The sequence below is a fragment of the Vipera ursinii genome, assembly GCF_947247035.1.
Source record: "Vipera ursinii genome assembly, chromosome: Z".
In the NCBI taxonomy this organism is placed as follows: domain Eukaryota; kingdom Metazoa; phylum Chordata; class Lepidosauria; order Squamata; family Viperidae; genus Vipera; species Vipera ursinii.
In genome coordinates this window covers 48,162,358-48,178,830 of record NC_139517.1, presented here as the reverse complement: position 1 = coordinate 48,178,830, position 16,473 = coordinate 48,162,358, and the positions used below count along the sequence as shown (strand labels likewise).

Genomic DNA, 16,473 nt, shown 5'->3' with positions numbered 1-16,473 from the left:
CTCACCATCGGGTCATTTTCCCCTCATCGTCGCTGTCATAGGAAGCCAGACTGTAGTGGATCCGGCTGGGGTCTTGACTCTCTCCTGCATAGGTGATGCAACTTGGGTGACGGGTTTTTGGGTGGCGTAGCTTGACTTTTCTTTGCTCAGCTGCTGAGTGGACTTCTTCCTTTCTGGCGGTCCCGATCTACCTCTCTGCTGGGGATATGGGACTGGACAATTTGCCGCTCGATGTCCCTAATGACCACAACTGAAGCACTTGATTGGTGGTGCTGGAGAGGGCCTGGGTGATCCAGCTGCTTTTATCACTGGTCATCTGGCAGGTTCTGGTCTTGGAACCAGTTTGAGAGTTGCCAACCTTTTTTGACGGGTTAGCTCGATATCTATCTTTACTGATATTTGGTACTATTCTTGTAATCAGTCAGGAACTCCTTGGCAGACGCAGGCCTGGAACAGGTTGCTGTCCAGGCCCTTTTTGAAATGGTTCTGGCCACCAGTCAATAAGGCCTGCGACCCTTCAGAATTCACGCACATAATTCATTGCCGGTCTGCCAGCTTGCTTCACTTCATGAATGACTTTCTCTCCTCTCAAGGCTATGGAATTGTCTTCAAATCGGGTTCTCAACCCCCTAATGAATAGGTTGAAATTCCATAGCTCAGGTGCTTGCTCGTTGTACAGACTATTGAGCCACTCAGAAGCCTCTCCCTCTAGGTTAGCTGCAACGACATCAACCATTGTCACCTGGTTTGGATAGGCATCACTATTGTAGTTCACATAAGAATGCACTTAATTCAAAAAGTAAGTTAACCTCAGGGTCCCCATCAAATGTAGCTTTTGGGGGGGGAGAGAAACAGCCAAGCTTTACTGTCAGTCTAGCAGTGCATTCACCCATAATGCTGTATCAGGTTATGATGGAGGTCTCTATCCCATTTCTTCCTGGGCCTGGCATGGTGATGAGGACAAAGATCAGGGCCATGTTGTCGGCGACACAGCTCAGGGCTCTGTCAATAGCAGTGACAGTCAGGGCTGCCCTTGGTCAAAGCCACCCAGGTCACTGTAATGGTCAGGGCTCTCCCTGCGCTGGAGACAGTCCAGACCATGGTAATGCAGGTAGCGATCAGGGCTCTCAGAGGGGCAATGGCACGCAGGACTAATATACCGTTCTCAACGCCCACGGCTATCACATCGACAATGAAGGGCTGGACTCAATGACCACCAGTGACGATCAGGAGTGGCACACTGTGGCTGACGGTGCAGACTTCTATCCCACACAGGGCTCGAGGCTAATGCCGGTGACCACAAAGGTGGGGAGGCAGCCCTGGCCCCTAGTATGGGATTAGAACTTCTCCTGGTCAGGGAACTGCCCATGCCTCATTCATCTCCCCATTTGCTGGTAGACAGTGGACAGGTGATGTGCTCCTTGTTTCCCACCTCCAGCCCTTCAAATATCTCCCTAAGGTGCTCGACTGACTGGCTCTGGACCGCAGTCAGGTACTTCCAACCACCTGAGTCATGCGACAGTGCCATCTTTTTCACCCCTCATCAGGAGAGCGTGTCCTTTGGGGAGCTGGCAATGAGCATTTGGTTTCAGTGACTTTCGAAGAATCTTTCTTTGGCTGGCTCGTTTCTGATTACTTTGGGTCTCCACTAGGTAGGATCCACTCAGATGACCAGATTTGCTCTTTAGTCTTTGATCTTGCCCCCATTGCTGAAACACCTGAGACTGCTTTCAATTGGCGCAATGGCCTGTGCTCCATCCACCGATGTAACAGCTGTGGCTACGGTGCCGGTGACAGGGTTCTCCTTCTTCTCCATATTGGGAACTTCCTTGAGTCTTTGTCAGCCTACTTTGGGTAGGTGACTGGAGCTCAGAACCCCGTAATTTTACAGAAAAAGAGAGTCTTGGGTTAATGTCATGGTTCTGATAGATGAAACCAATTAAAAGAACTTCAAGGCAAGAGTTTCTTCCTCGAAGAACATTTATTCAGGAAACAAAGTATCAGCAGTTACATAGTTGAACCCAAGACTGAGATTCTCTCCCCCCAGATACAAAGTAACAAGTTGCAATTCCCACCCCACAAAAGTTGTCATAAATCACATTCTCCAATTAGAGCAGGGGTGTCAAACTCAATTTCATTGAGGGCTGCATCAGCATTGCAATTGCCCTCAGGGGGCCGGGTGGGTATGGCCTGGGTGGGTGTGGCTAGAGTGCGTATGGCCTACTGGGTGGGCGTGGACAGTTCTGCATCATTCGCATCAAGGGGGCCTATGGGGGCCTGGGCGGGAGTGGGACAGATCTGAGGGTCTCTGGCAGAAGGAGGGTCTCTGGCCCAGGGCCAAGGCAGTGGGGGCCGTTCCCTCACTGTTTCCAGGATGGCTTCGCGGGCCACATGAAACCACTTCGCGGGCCGGATCCGGCCCCCGGGCCTTGTGTTTGACATGTCTGAATTAGAGCAAAACTGGGCTCTTCTCTCCGGCAGCCTGCCAAAAGCTTATCAGACAATGTCCTTGAGTTCCCACACTTCTGCATTGTTATGGCTAGCTAAACCCTCAAGCATTTACGCAATCCCCCTTTCTACAACTGAACTCTAAAAGAACAGAAAAGGCACATAAAAAGCAAAGATAAAATGGCTGCTGAATCTCAGTTGTCAAAGCATGGATATCCATTGTCACAGTGTTGACACAGGTTGCATTACGAAAAAGCAGCTAACATAAGTTCATATAAATTGGATTTATGCATTTGTACTGCTAAACTGAACAATAACTTTCTTTTTGACTCATGAGAATTCAGTTTTTGTAGTTTTTAAATTATGGTTTATGACTTAGAGTGCTCTGTGAACCAGCTACTTATGGCTACAGCCTCAAAATTGAGGCTGTACATAATCCATAGATAGCCCTTGACTTAAAATTATTCATTTAGTGACTGTTTGAAGTTATAATGGCATTGAAAAAAGTGACTTACTATCAGTTCTTGCACTTATGACTATCGCAACATTGTCATGGTCATGTGATGAACATTTGGGTGCTCAACATACACCGTAGGTATTTATGACAGTTGCGGTATCCTGGGATTATGTCATCTTCACTTGTGACCTTCCCAGCCAGCTTCTGACAAGCACAGTCTAATGGGGGCAAGGTGAAAGAACACCCAATCTACTTAACAACTACAGGAATTCACTTAGTTGTAAGTTGAGGATTACCTGTATCAAGTCAGCTATTTGTAAATTTCATGTGGTTGGAAAACTATTTTTCCCCAGTCATAAATTGGGTTCATAATACTGTTAAGTTGGTTGGGCAATCTTGAATCCCCATAGCAATTTCCCCCTGAATATTTTCTATGTGTGATTATAACTGGTAAAAAGTGATGGCAAAGTTTAATCCCATTTTGAGATGGAAACATATATAAACACTGATATCCACCCTACAAAGGGCATTTAATAGTTTAAAAAAACTTCAGAAACACGGATTCTGTTCACCTAGCATCATTCTTACATGTAAGGTGTACTCAACCTGTCAAAGAATGTGGCAAATGGCCTTTGTTCACAGATACATTCTACCTCATTTTGAGATAGAGTTTCTTTTAATTTTGGCTTGTTGAACATACCATAATGGCCTCTTTCTACAGTGTTATGGGGTGGGGGAGGTTCATAAGGTACAATCATTGGATTATAATATTGCATGACATAAAACTAATACATGGTTGGATAGTTGTTGTTAGTGCATAGCCATTGTGATTAGTTTACAATTCAGTTTATTATGAAAACCTGGCTATTGGGTTAATTAAGCAAATCATGGCATAGAGATAAGCTGTTTGGTACCTTCTCTTGGTACATACTAGGCCCCCTGATTTGGACTATTTTTTTAAAAAAAATAAAAATTCCTTTTATTATTTTTAAGGGAATCTGATATACTGCAAAAAAAAAAAAACACACACACCAGCCACAGTGTTTATATTTATGGGGCAGAATAGCTTTATGTATTATGATACATAATACATACATAGCCTCAGGCACTTTAAAGTTCCAGGCATGTTACCAGACCTCAAAGTTGCCTCTTCTTGCTTTAGTTTAATGTACAAATACAGCTACCCTGTTCACTATATGTTATATAAGAATGTAAAATGTTCCAAAAGTTTTGGGGCGTTAAGATTGCTGATTAATTTTTAGATTAGAATGTCAATGGAGTAAAATTATTATAGAGGAGAAAGAAGGTTTTTTTTCTTTTTTTTCTTCTTTTTGTTAATATTTTACACAATTTAAGATTGCTTGTTAGAAAAGTATATTAGGGTAATGGACTTAAAGTATGTGTTGAACTAAGAATTAACAACAAGTTGTCTTAGAGACTGCCTTTTTTTATATATTCTTTGTATTTGAACTTTTATTTGAACTTAAGGATGATTTAGAACTGCAAGACATTTGGCGTGATACGTGCAAGAACTATTTTTGATCGTAGTTTGGTTTGGTTGGAGATTATTAAGATTAACAGAGATAGGCGCTTTTGGCGTGTAATTGAGAATTTGTTTGGAAATTAGAGAAAGGTGGGAGAATGCAAATAGCAGGTGAAAGTTTTTTTGTTTTTTTTCTTTTCTTTTTTCTTTTTTTTTGAAATTAATATGAATAATGACTGGGATTAAGAAAATTTATTTTGAGTAAAGCTTTTTTTCTGTTTTCCTCTTTTTTTTCTTTACTTTATTTGTAAAGTTAATATTGTTTGTATTCATTTTATATGAGCTAGAGAGATAGAATTTATAGTTTATTGTTGATAACATAGGGGTGTTTATGTTTGTTTTTTGATTTTATGCCCTGTACTTAGCTCTGGGAAGTCGGGGGGGGGGGAGGGAGTGGGGGAAAGGGACAGGGAGGGTTGGATAGGGGTGGGGGAGGGGGGGATTAAAGTTAAAATGTATTGTAAAACTTTTTAAATAAAAAAAAGAATGTAAAATGTGATGCTTTTTTTCTGCTCCCAAATTCTGAATTACAGTACAATGCTGTAAAGCAGGGACAGAGAAATTAAGAACCCCAGATGTTGCTGGACTGCACCAGTGGTATGGCTAAAGATCAGAAATGATATGGGGTTGATCCAATAACAGCTGGATGTTTGACCTTATTCCAAAAAGTTCTACTCATTCACAATCTGTCCAGCTCTCAGGGATTACAGTGAGGAGATGTCTGGACCATTAAACAGCATCACATGCATTTCCTTGTGTTAACACTGTCTTCACGCTTTGCCCATTTTATGGTACTATTAAGAACATCTTCCACTGATTTAACTTCCATTAGAATGGAAACATGTAAGTTTAGTGAGGATAATCCATGTTGACTTTTTTAATGAATGGAAAATATTGCATTTTTTTGGCTTGCGGGACTTTTTCATTACTCACTTGACCCATTTCCCTCTTTCTCTAGGTGGTGTGGGAACTGCAGCAGTCCAACTCTGCAAAACTGTGGAAAATGTCACCATTTTTGGCACAGCATCTTCCTCCAAGCATGAAGCCCTCAAAGAGAATGGGGTGACTCATCCTATTGATTACCGGGCAGCTGATTATGTGGCTGAAGTCCGGAAAATTTCTCCCAAAGGTTAGTAGAGGCTGAAGAAAGGGATGGGGCGGAGCAAGAGTCTGAAATTTCCTTCATTTTCTGTGCTCCTGTTTGGGACACTCTGGTATTATGGGAGCTGAAAAGAACTGGCATAATTTGAATGATTTATTATTTAGAGTTTTAATTTTTAACTTGCAGAGCATGACTAATCATATGAATTGAAATTAAACAAATCAGCCAAAATGTGCAGAAAAATGTCAAACAGAAAGTATGGTCAGGGGGGTGATGGTGATGGTAGGATTGATGTGTCACTGCAGGTTCTTAAAAGAGATTCTCTCTTTTTTGGAGAAATATTGCTCTCCAAAGTTGGCAGCCTATGTTATTTTACGTACTTTCATTATAACTGCAGCCCAGCTTAATCAGGGTCACCTTTTTAATCAGCTTAAATAAATAATGTGAGTTGGTGGTGCTTTGTAGACCTATCAATTTAAATTAAACTTTCAAGGATGAAGATTACTGGATTCATTCTGAAATCTGCTCAGACCATACCTTTATCAGGTTTAATCAATATATATCAAACTGTGAGCAAACTTTAAGATCCAAGCGTTACTAGATTTGTTCCCTCTGTATAAGAATGGTTAACTAAACTGTGTGAGTATGCTTTGATGTCTAGAAAGACTTCATATCTAATCTTAGCTACAATTCAGTCTTATTTGGAAACAACTTTTGGATTATAATTCTATACATGGAGTTGTGGCAAATCCGGGTTATAGAGTTAATGTTTTAGTTCGATATGTAGCCTGTCCTACACATTACTTATAGTATTTTTCTATTGTATGTTGCTTATAGCTTTTCTTTTTCCTGTTTTCTGTTTTCCCTGTTACGTATTTTTATATTTTAATAGGAACATGTTTTAACTAGAAATGGCATATTAAATTTCTTACGCTGCTGTTAAGTTGTTAATAGTATGTTGAAATATGTTAGTCATAAGAATTAGTTATTCAGATTGTATTAGTTATCCACCCATATTTTAATGCTTATATTGGTTTTCCCTTTATCTCTCTAATTCCTATATTCCTTTAAATCAGCGTTTGTGTCAGCATTATTTTTCCTTTTTCTTGGAATTATTATAATGAAAGGAAAAAAGAAAAATTCAAATCATAGGCAGCACCCATGGATTTATTGGTAGATAAATAAATAAGTAGTAAAAACAAAGAGTGTGTGAGAAAATGGTATAGATGTTCTGCTTACAGATTTATGGCTGACTGAATCATAGATCTGAATAAATTATTAGTTTATATTAGAGGCTGATTTATTTAACTTTTTTTTTACAAAAACTTAATAGTAAAATGAAAAGTAACTGAAATTAAAATTATTGAAACTTGCTTAAACTGAAAATGCCACACAGGGAATTTTGTTTCCTTTCAGTTGAAATTTCCCATTAAACTATTTCTGTTTTTTTCCCCCTCTTTTCCCTTTTAGGTGTAGATGTTGTTTTGGACCCCTTAGGAGGTTCAGATACCACAAAAGGCTTTCATCTCCTGAAACCAATGGGCAAACTGGTCACTTATGGTGAGTCAGAAAGCATTCCATCAAAGGCCGGCTGGAATTCATCAGGAGTTGAGTCTCAACATCTTCTAAATCCCAAAGATCAGATCTGGAATTTGAGAATAAGTGTACCTAAATGAGGTCACTTTGCAGTGTCAAGACTCGTTCCCTGAAATTCAAACAATAAGTAATGATATAACAGGTCTAGTTTTCTGGATGAAGCCAAAGCTCTCATAGTGATTAGCTGGATGCTCTAGTGAAATTTGTTCTTTTTAGATTTTTTTATCCTGTCTTTATTATCTTTACAAATAACTCAAGGTGATGAACATATCCAACATAGCTCCCTCCTCCTATCTGCTCCACAATAACAACCCTGTGAGGTGAGTTGGGCTGAGATAAAGTGAATAGCCAAAGATCACCCTGCTTTCGTGCCTAAAGAGGGACTAGAACTCACAATCCCCTGGTTTCTAATCTGGTCCCTTAACTATTTAAAAAAAGTGTGTGTTTGTGTGTGCTTTGGGAAAGGAAAATCTTTTCCCAAATCCCATCCTTGCAAGCTATTATTTTGTTGTTGAGACGGAAATAGACTTTCCTCTGCTTATATAGAGGGCAGGGGTAGATTGAGTTAGACTGACATATATATTAGTGTAGCCTAGAATGTCCTCAACGTCTTGCAGATACTTTATTAATTAAGTTATAAGGAGTATAAATTCCTAATACAGTTTTGGAATGAGATTTGTAGCCTGCTCTTATGCTGCAGTACTTTGCATTTAAAGAAAAAGTCATCTTGATTTTCCAGGCATCGTTGCCAGAGTTACTATATTGAGGATATTTCTCAATTTTGTAGGTGTAGCCAACTTGCTAACAGGACAGAGGAAGAACCTGATGGCTATGGCAAAGACCTGGTGGAATCAGTTTAGCATCAATGCCTTGCAACTGCTTCATCTCAACAAAGCAGTTTGTGGCTACCACCTGGGCTACCTTGAGGAGGAAGTGGAGCTTTTAACTGCTGTGGTGACCAAGCTAATTGCTCTCTACAATCAGGGCAAAATCAAACCAAAGGTGGATTCTGTTTGGCCCTTTGAACAGGTGAGAATGCTTGGCCACCCAATGAGCTACTCTCATATCTTGTGTTCCACAACAAAAAGTTGCTGCCTTTAGCTTAATTTATTCCCCTCCAAAAAACTAACATCATTACAGAATTCAACCCCAGCAATTATCTCCAAAACCTTTAAGGAATGATTCCAGAATGTTAGATGCCTGATGGCCATCTGCCATACTCTTTAAATAGTGTCAGTTGAATCTCCAGTATATAGATCACATTCATTTGGTTCACCTTTTAAATGCTTGGGGGGAGGCAGGTTCATAAAAAATTTCTTGCAGACTTTTCAAGGGCAAAGACCATGAAAAGAAAGTATAGAAGCCAAAGTTGTGTTGAAGTTTGTGTAAAGCCTTTTTTGACTGATTTTGCATTTGTCCTTCTGATGACAGAAAGTATTTTAAAAAGTGAGTAAGCAAGCAAGTGGCTGAGTCATTTGGCCAACACTCCCTCTCCCACATGTACATGCTTCACTTTCAAGGCAGATACTACTAAAAAAACAAACTCCAAATCATGTGTGATTTTAGTGAACAGTATATATTAAAAACAGAATGATGAGTATAGCTAATTTAGAATGCACCAAATTGGGAAAGTCTGACATATACTGTATCCTTGCATGCATTCTTCTTGGTCACAAGGAATGAAGTGGTGTGGTCCTTCTTCTGATGCAGGTGGTTGATGCCATGAAGCAGATGCAAGAGAAGAAGAATGTTGGGAAAGTTGTCTTGGTTCCTGAAGTTCCACCGAAGGATGAAAACAAGAAAACAGAGAATTAAAGCAAGGGGCATGGGTGAACTATTTGACCTCAGGTTGATTTGGGGGACTTTTTTTTAAACTTTCTCCCCTCCCCCCCCACATCTGGCCCTTGAGGGAAGTAGGAATGGACAGGTGTCTCAATGCTGTTAATGGAGTAAGTGATATAAGGACTGAAGAAAAAATGTCTTTTCTTGTGATTAGTTGACCATTTAAAGTTGAGGCAAGCTTTTGAGTTTCATAAAATCTTTACAGAGTGGAACTTAAAAGATTGCCCCATCCCTATGAAATTATTGGTTGGTCTAGTTCAGGGGTAGGCAACCTTGGCTCTTTTATGATTCATGGACTTCAACTCCCAGCTATGCTGACTCAGGAATTCTGGGAGTTAAAGTCCAGGAGTCATAAAAGAGCCGAGGTTGTCTATCCCTGGTCTAGTTTAAAAGAGAAATGCAGCACTTCTTTTGCAATCTTGATATTTTGCTCTTAAAGGAACCATATAAAGAATTATATGAAGAAGTAAAAAGTACACAACACAAACATATGAATTGGCAGTATCTCAGATTTCTTGATCTTAAATTCACACACTTGTTGTTTGTCTCTATGACATCTTCTCTCCTTAGCCATCCTTAGTTTACCTCTGAATACTTAATGACTAGTAAGTTTAAAATGTGTAAAACACCCATTGTTTTAATAGCAATTGACAGTTGACAGTTTCCATAGAAACAAATCTTTGAATTTGGAAGGACACATTTAATAAACAACACACTAGATATCTTGCAGCTGGAGGGAGATGTGAGGAAGGGAATTTTGTCTCTGGGGTATTCATTTACCTTTGTGTAACAAAGCTACCACTGCTTCTTACAATATGAAAGTCCTCTGTTCTATGTAGCCAAAGCTAGTATATCATATTTTTTTGTCAAAATCTACTATGGAGAATGCAAGTATGGGAAATCAAGGAATTGCCATTGAAGGAAGCTGGAAGGCTCCAAATATGACTTCATTTGGAGACAAATACTGTTTCCATTTAATGGGTTATGTAGACAGACATTTATTTAATAATACTAAACAGCTGAGTAGTCTGTAATCTCAAAATAGTAATATCATGTTTGTCATCTCCCGCTTTTGGCTTGATATGCGGCTGTTCTAAGGTTTAACTATAAAAACAGAGATGTTCTTAGTCAAAGGTAGGAGAAATAATTTAGTAACATTATTCCCTCTTACAATTGTTATTTAATTTTGAGATCAGAAATATCTAGATGTGCATCTGTGCCAGTGCTATGCAAGTTACATCAGAGATGAGCCTAGTTCAGGCTTATGACTCACTGCAGAGGAAATATTCTCTTAATATTTTTATGTTGTAGAAGAAGGGCCATAGGACCAATCCTGTACAAGAAACAGATTGGGCAGGAAATAGTAACAGATTTTTGGATTTGTAAGATTCTATCTTGAGATGAAAAAAATCAATTGGTCACTTTGAGAATGTATCCATGAACTATTTCTGCTGAAGACTTCTTTTGTTGAATAGATTAAGTCAGATCCTATTTCATTAACCACTATTTCTGAAAGCTCTTCCTTGAGAATCTTCAGAGGGTGTTTGTGTATTTGTGTCAGTAAATATTTTTTACTGTTTTAGGAATTTGATCCTCAGCACTGAATTATCCATTTCTAAAGTTCCTCCTCTTTCCAGGAGTGTTGCCAATCTATTTTGGGCGAGGCTGTTATCCTTCATATTCCAGTAAACAAAATATCCAAGAAAAGACAAGGGTCCCAAATTGCTTCCTCAGCCTTTTCTTTCGATTCTTAACAGTTAGTTGTGGCAGAGAAATCCTAGGTCTAATATTATGTCTTTTATTGGCCTAGGAAAAATATTTTCAGTAGATTGTATCAGCTAAGCATTTTTCTTTCTGGTAATTCTTTTTCTTTCAGCCATCAGAAAGCCATCTATGAAAATGTTGAGACCATTTCATTGAGACAAATATGTGTGTGAGAATGGAAACTATCTTTGACATCCTTTTGGCCCATCAGCCCTTGATTGCTCATATTATTTAGGGGGATCCTCAGCTTACAATCTTTTGCAGGACTATGTTTATTTAGCATGTCTGTTTTGTGAATAGAACATTTTCACAATTCTTGCACAATGCTACAGCTTTTCAATCTTTAGTATTGCATCTCATTCCTGATACGTAATTGGGGGCGGGGGACAGAGATTCATTTTAAAAAAAACATCATGAAATGGGACATCGTACCTTCAATGTAATATAAATATTTTCTTTTCCTTCCTAAACATCCAATTGCTGAAATGGTTGCCATCTTGTTATTATGGAATCAATAAGAAAATATATTTGCAAAACTTCAACTTGAGAAGGCTATTTTAATACACCTTGGCTGTTTTCCTTGTACAACCCTGTTAACCATTATGGTGAGTAACATATGAAAGGAAGCATCTAGTGCAGTCACTGTGGAGAAAATCTGGCTTGGAATACCAAACATCCATTGGATACTTCTAAGCAAAAGACTGAAGTTCTGGAGGTGATTTTTCTTACTGTGGATCATTCCTTTTATTATTTTGTATAAATGTTTTGAAATTGATGAGTACATCATTTCTAGAGGCTCAAACAAAGGCTACCAAGCATTTTTAAACATTATTTAATTTGCCATGTTCTTACTATGAAAGATAAGACAGTACCAGAATACCAATTAATTCATGGGATCCTAGAACCAAATAGTCGGTTGTTTCAAGGAGCCGATGCTCAGTGCTAGAGCATATGATTTTTGTGCAGGTAATTCCAAATCCAAGCTATGCTAGATAAAGTTAGGAGAGTGGGGAAGAATGTTGGCCCAAAAACTTCCAATGTTTTTAAATAGTTTAATATAGTGTAAGGCAGATTCCTAGAACTTCCTACCTTATGGAAGGACAGCTGGTTAGTCAACCAGCCACTCATTTAAGTCAAATGCAACTTTTCCAGTTTAAAGCCCTTCAGAGATATTGAACTTTAACTTTCAGCATTTCCAGCAGAGAGAATATCCAGGTTCCAAATCTGAAGGGCATCGGGAGGGGAAAATGCAGAGATCTGATCTGATATGCAGGTAACTCAATAGATATTGGAGACTAATCTAGAGCATGAGGCTGTAGCTCTGATTATCTGATGTGGCATTTCTTCTGCCACTTATTTTATACACAACCTCATACCTTTTGATATTTTTAACCATTTCCCAGGACCTACTAAGGTCCAATATTTTAGCTTCTGGTCTTAAGAGTATAGGTCATTAGGAGTTTACAGATCCCAGTTGTATGATCAAAAGAGAAAATGAATTCCAAATTTTGTTATTTTGAACACAACAGAGAAAAAAAAAGACATGATCAGCTGTGATCTCCCAAGCTCTTACAAAATAATTGGGGGAAAGGGTGGGATGGGGAGAGAATCTATTGTAAAACTTCATGGGTTTAGATGGTTTTTTTCCCCATTCCTTCCTTCCTTGCTGCTGCCTGGTGCCTTAATCGGGATCGCATTCCAAAACATTTCTAACCTCATCCTTGTAAAATTGTAATGAATAGCCTTGCCTTTAAAGGAACTTATATGCTGCATGGTTATTCCCAATTTATTGTGCCTTGTTCCAAACAGTGAGTAAGGTCTAATTCAAGAAGCCTTTGCCAATGCTGACTTGTTAAAAAGGAATGCCCCATCCCAAGGAGACGGTGTGAAATGTACAGATGGCTTCTGTTCCCTAATCAGTGAGGACACCTGCATAATAGGATGTGTTATTACAGAAATGCATACATTTTGATGCTATTAACAGATACAATGAATTCTCCTAGATACTGTACGTTCAACCTTCCGTATAAGAGCCATCAGATAATTTTTGCATAATACTATGAAAGTGTGGTTTAAATCTCCTGACCACTATTTCTGAAACTTAATGGCTGGAAGCTCTTTTAAATTGAGTAGATGTATGGCTTAATGAACCTCTGTCACATGACAAATATGGAGAACCTGAATTCTGTTACTAGCATAATTTGTGGAACTTTGATTGAGACAGAACCAACTCTTTCCTGTAGTGTGCTCCAGTGCCTTTGGGAAGAGATGGGCCAAATATAGCTTTCCATGTATTTCCAATGGTACCACAAAGGAAAAACTGTTTTTAACCCGAAGTAGCAGCAAGTGATGTTCCCTTCCTGCAACCTTGCTCTCTCATGCTGGAATCTGACAGTTTTTAAATGTTCTTCCTGAACAGAAAATAACTTTATCTTTGTGCTAAAGTGGATTTGTCTTACTACTACTCAGCTGTATTTCTTTTATACAGAAAACATCAAATTTTAAAGCACTATAACTATACTGTTTGTTGCCTTGCTGATTAATATTGTAATATTGAACTTTTTATCATCTCTTTTATTTTGCTTGACTGCGTGTGTCTGTGTGCCTGCATGTATGTATTTCAGAGAATGGTTTTATGGGCCATTTGTAATAATAAAGCCTTTTAATCTCCTCTCCCCACTTTAAAATTAAAATCACTTGTCTTAACTAGTTAAAACAATATGCTTACCCTCAAAGTTAAAAATGTGTGGGGGTGAGATGAGGGGAGAAATAGGATATTTTCTTGAATTGTCCATAAAACAGAATACAAGGACAATTTTTATTACAAGAAGCCTTTCTTGAGACATTTCTTGCAAGATAGGTGATAGATAAAACTCCAAAATGACGCTGCCTAGATTGCCATGTGTAGAGCAGTTTAATTGAAAAAGTGCCATATTTCCTGCTCAATGAGCAACATGTAGCCTGAATATTATTGAAGACCCAAAGAGCATATTTTGAAAAGCCTGTTTCCTATGGCTGAAGTGGGTCCTCAGTGCTATGAACTAACAGCAGCCCTCTTACACAACAGCTCCCACAACTTGATCTGGCAGTTCATACCAGCCCACCTTATTTAGGGATCTCCTCAAATAAAGAAGTGAAAGAGGCAAAGGCAAAGCTCCCTCAGGGAAACGATTTGCAATGTGCCAAAGTTAACATCAGAGCTGTCTTTAGAGAGATATAAAAATACTTCTAGAATTAATGAAATCTCTCTCTAATTTTTGTAATGTTCTCAATTATAGATAGTATAGCATAGTACCTATGTGATGTTGATGGGAAGGTCACTCAGAGATTCTCAGTTATCCAGGCTATGGTTGTCCCAAAGATGCTTTTTTTCCCCAAAAGGCAACTGTACTTTCTTGGTTTGTTGCTTTTTTTAAACGTTTCACTTCTCATCTGAGAAACTAAGAAAGTCAGTTGCTTTTGGGAAAAAAGCACTTTGGGCCATTGAGAGATATAACACTCAGAATGTAAAATAACAAGCTTTACACTCCTTTTGTAGACCCATTATTGTCTTTGATTATCAGGATGACTGAGTTCAACTGTCCCTCAGATTTAAACACTTCAAAATTATGAGTTCAGAGGTAAACAAATTCTTTAAGTTTTGTTTCACTTTCTTTAGTTACGTCTGATATAAAAACATTTAAAATATTTTCTTTCCATTATCGTCAATTAGCTTTTCCTTTTGTTTTTAAAGTGGCATTTGGCATTTTGTTAGGCTTTGGCTCACCTGTCTGAGATGGTATAGGTTCTCCTGCTTGAGCAGGGGGCTGGACTAGAAGACCTCCAAGGTTCCTTCCAGCTCTATTCTGTTCTAAAAAAAAATCCCCAAAAGAGTATTTAATCAGCACTGGGAGAGATATTAGTAATGAAGGCTAAAGTCAAGGTAATTGTGGGTCTTTCAAAGGCAGGAAAAGCTCTCCCTTTCTCAAAGCAGGGCTGTTTTTACTTGCATGATTGTTTTAGTATGATGTAGGCTTGAATGACAAGCAGTGGATATCCTGGCCCTGCAATGCCAGCTGTGGAATCACCACTGTTGCCAAATAGATTTCCCCCATGCTAGGAAGTTACTGATGAAGAAAGGCTGCTGGCAGTGAGGGCAGGCTGCACAGTCCCCTAGTAACTGGTGATGGCACCTGCCCACCTCCTCTGCTTTGGGTGACCCACCGCTTGTTTGTCTTTATGGTTCAAGATGCTTTTTCAAGTCTTTATGGTATTTGAAAAGAAGTCCTCTTCTGCTTGCGCCTGCGTGTGTGCCTGCGTGTACGTGTGTATCAACAAAGCAAATGTGCCAATGCTGTTTACAGATTCAGACATGAAATTGTTAATCTGCCTACTGTTACCATATGCCTTACGTGTTTATTGGGTGTTTCATTAAAAGCATAACAAAAACGAGAAAAAAATGTCCCGTGATTCTCATCTTTCTGTTCTTTCATAGTTTGTGTGTGTGACTTTCCCAGCACATAGGAGAGTAATTTCATTACTGAGGTTTTTTGAGAGCATCTCACGAGACCTAGGACAGGGGTGGGCAACCTCGGCTCTTTTATGACTTGTGGACTTCAACTCCCAGAATTCCTGAGTCAGCATGCTGGCTCAGGAATTCTGGGAGTTGAAGTCCATGAGTCATAAAAGAGCCAAGGTTGCCTACCCCTGACCTAGGAGGAAGAAGGAAATTGATATAGCTGCCTGGAATAGTTTAAACCTGTCTAACACTTTAGTTGAAACAAAAGGGAAATTAAAATGACAAGTGCTATGTAAGAACAACTATATGTGAAGAAAGGAACTGAGGAACCTGGCTTCTAAATTCTACCCTAGTTATTATGCTGTTGGTAGCTGCTAGATATTTGTAGCTTAGCAACATCTGAGTGGCTACAAATTTCCTGCACCTGACTTTGTGTGATTTGGTTCTCATAACTATTTCCTGAAAAGGTTAAAAAAAATACAGTTACTGTTTGGAGGAGAAAAGGACATAGCTTATTTGATTTTGCATTCTGAACAGATCACAATCCACCCTGGAACTTTCTAAGTTTTAAACCATGTTGCAATAGGAAGCTAAGGTCATATTAAAATAAAATCTGTGCAAGACTTGTTACTCAAAGCCTGCAGAAAGTGGGAAAGGTTCTGAATAAAATGGCAAGCTTTGCACAGAAGCAGAAACCTATTTGTTTGCAATGCTGGAAATTCAGAGTTACTAACAAGGATAACTAGAGAGAGAAATGAAGAGTACTTGTGTTTCTTCTTTCTTTGCTTCTGGGAGTCAGTGTCTCAAAATATAAAATTATTCTGCTTACATCAGCTGCATCCAATATCACAATGTGATTTAAGGCATGATACCAGATGAGATGCACAAATGTTTCTTGTATCAACTTGTACTTTCAAAGTAATATCTGCACTGGGGCATGATACTTTCATTTACAAGAAAAGCAACTCTTTCCTCTTTTGCATAATTGCTTAGATCTACAGTTTTCAGCACAATATCCAAAGGCAACTGTAGAAGTACATTTTAATTGAAGAAAAAAAGGAAACTCCCTTAGACTTTGACAAATATTATGAGGAATGTAATGATCTAAATAACTAAAACACCACAAGATACTAGCAAGGCAACTTTAACCATATGTTACAATCCTCTCGTGATTCTTTTGAACCCCTGTGACATCTATATGTACTCGGCTACAGTATTTCTCT

At 38.8% G+C, this 16,473-nt stretch overlaps 1 protein-coding gene across 1 annotated transcript in view; it reads left to right on the top strand.

Annotated features, from left to right (window-relative positions):
- The window catches only part of VAT1 (vesicle amine transport 1), a 29,374-nt gene extending 14,196 nt beyond the window's left edge, over positions 1-15,178 (top strand). Inside the window, exons 3-6 of the mRNA XM_083378668.1 lie at positions 5,407-5,577; positions 7,021-7,110; positions 7,934-8,175; positions 8,857-15,178. Coding sequence (XP_083234794.1) covers positions 5,407-5,577; positions 7,021-7,110; positions 7,934-8,175; positions 8,857-8,961 — 608 coding nt within the window. The 3' untranslated portion in view covers positions 8,962-15,178. The remainder of the gene's footprint in view (positions 1-5,406; positions 5,578-7,020; positions 7,111-7,933; positions 8,176-8,856) is intronic.
- Positions 15,179-16,473: the final 1,295 nt, after the last annotated feature.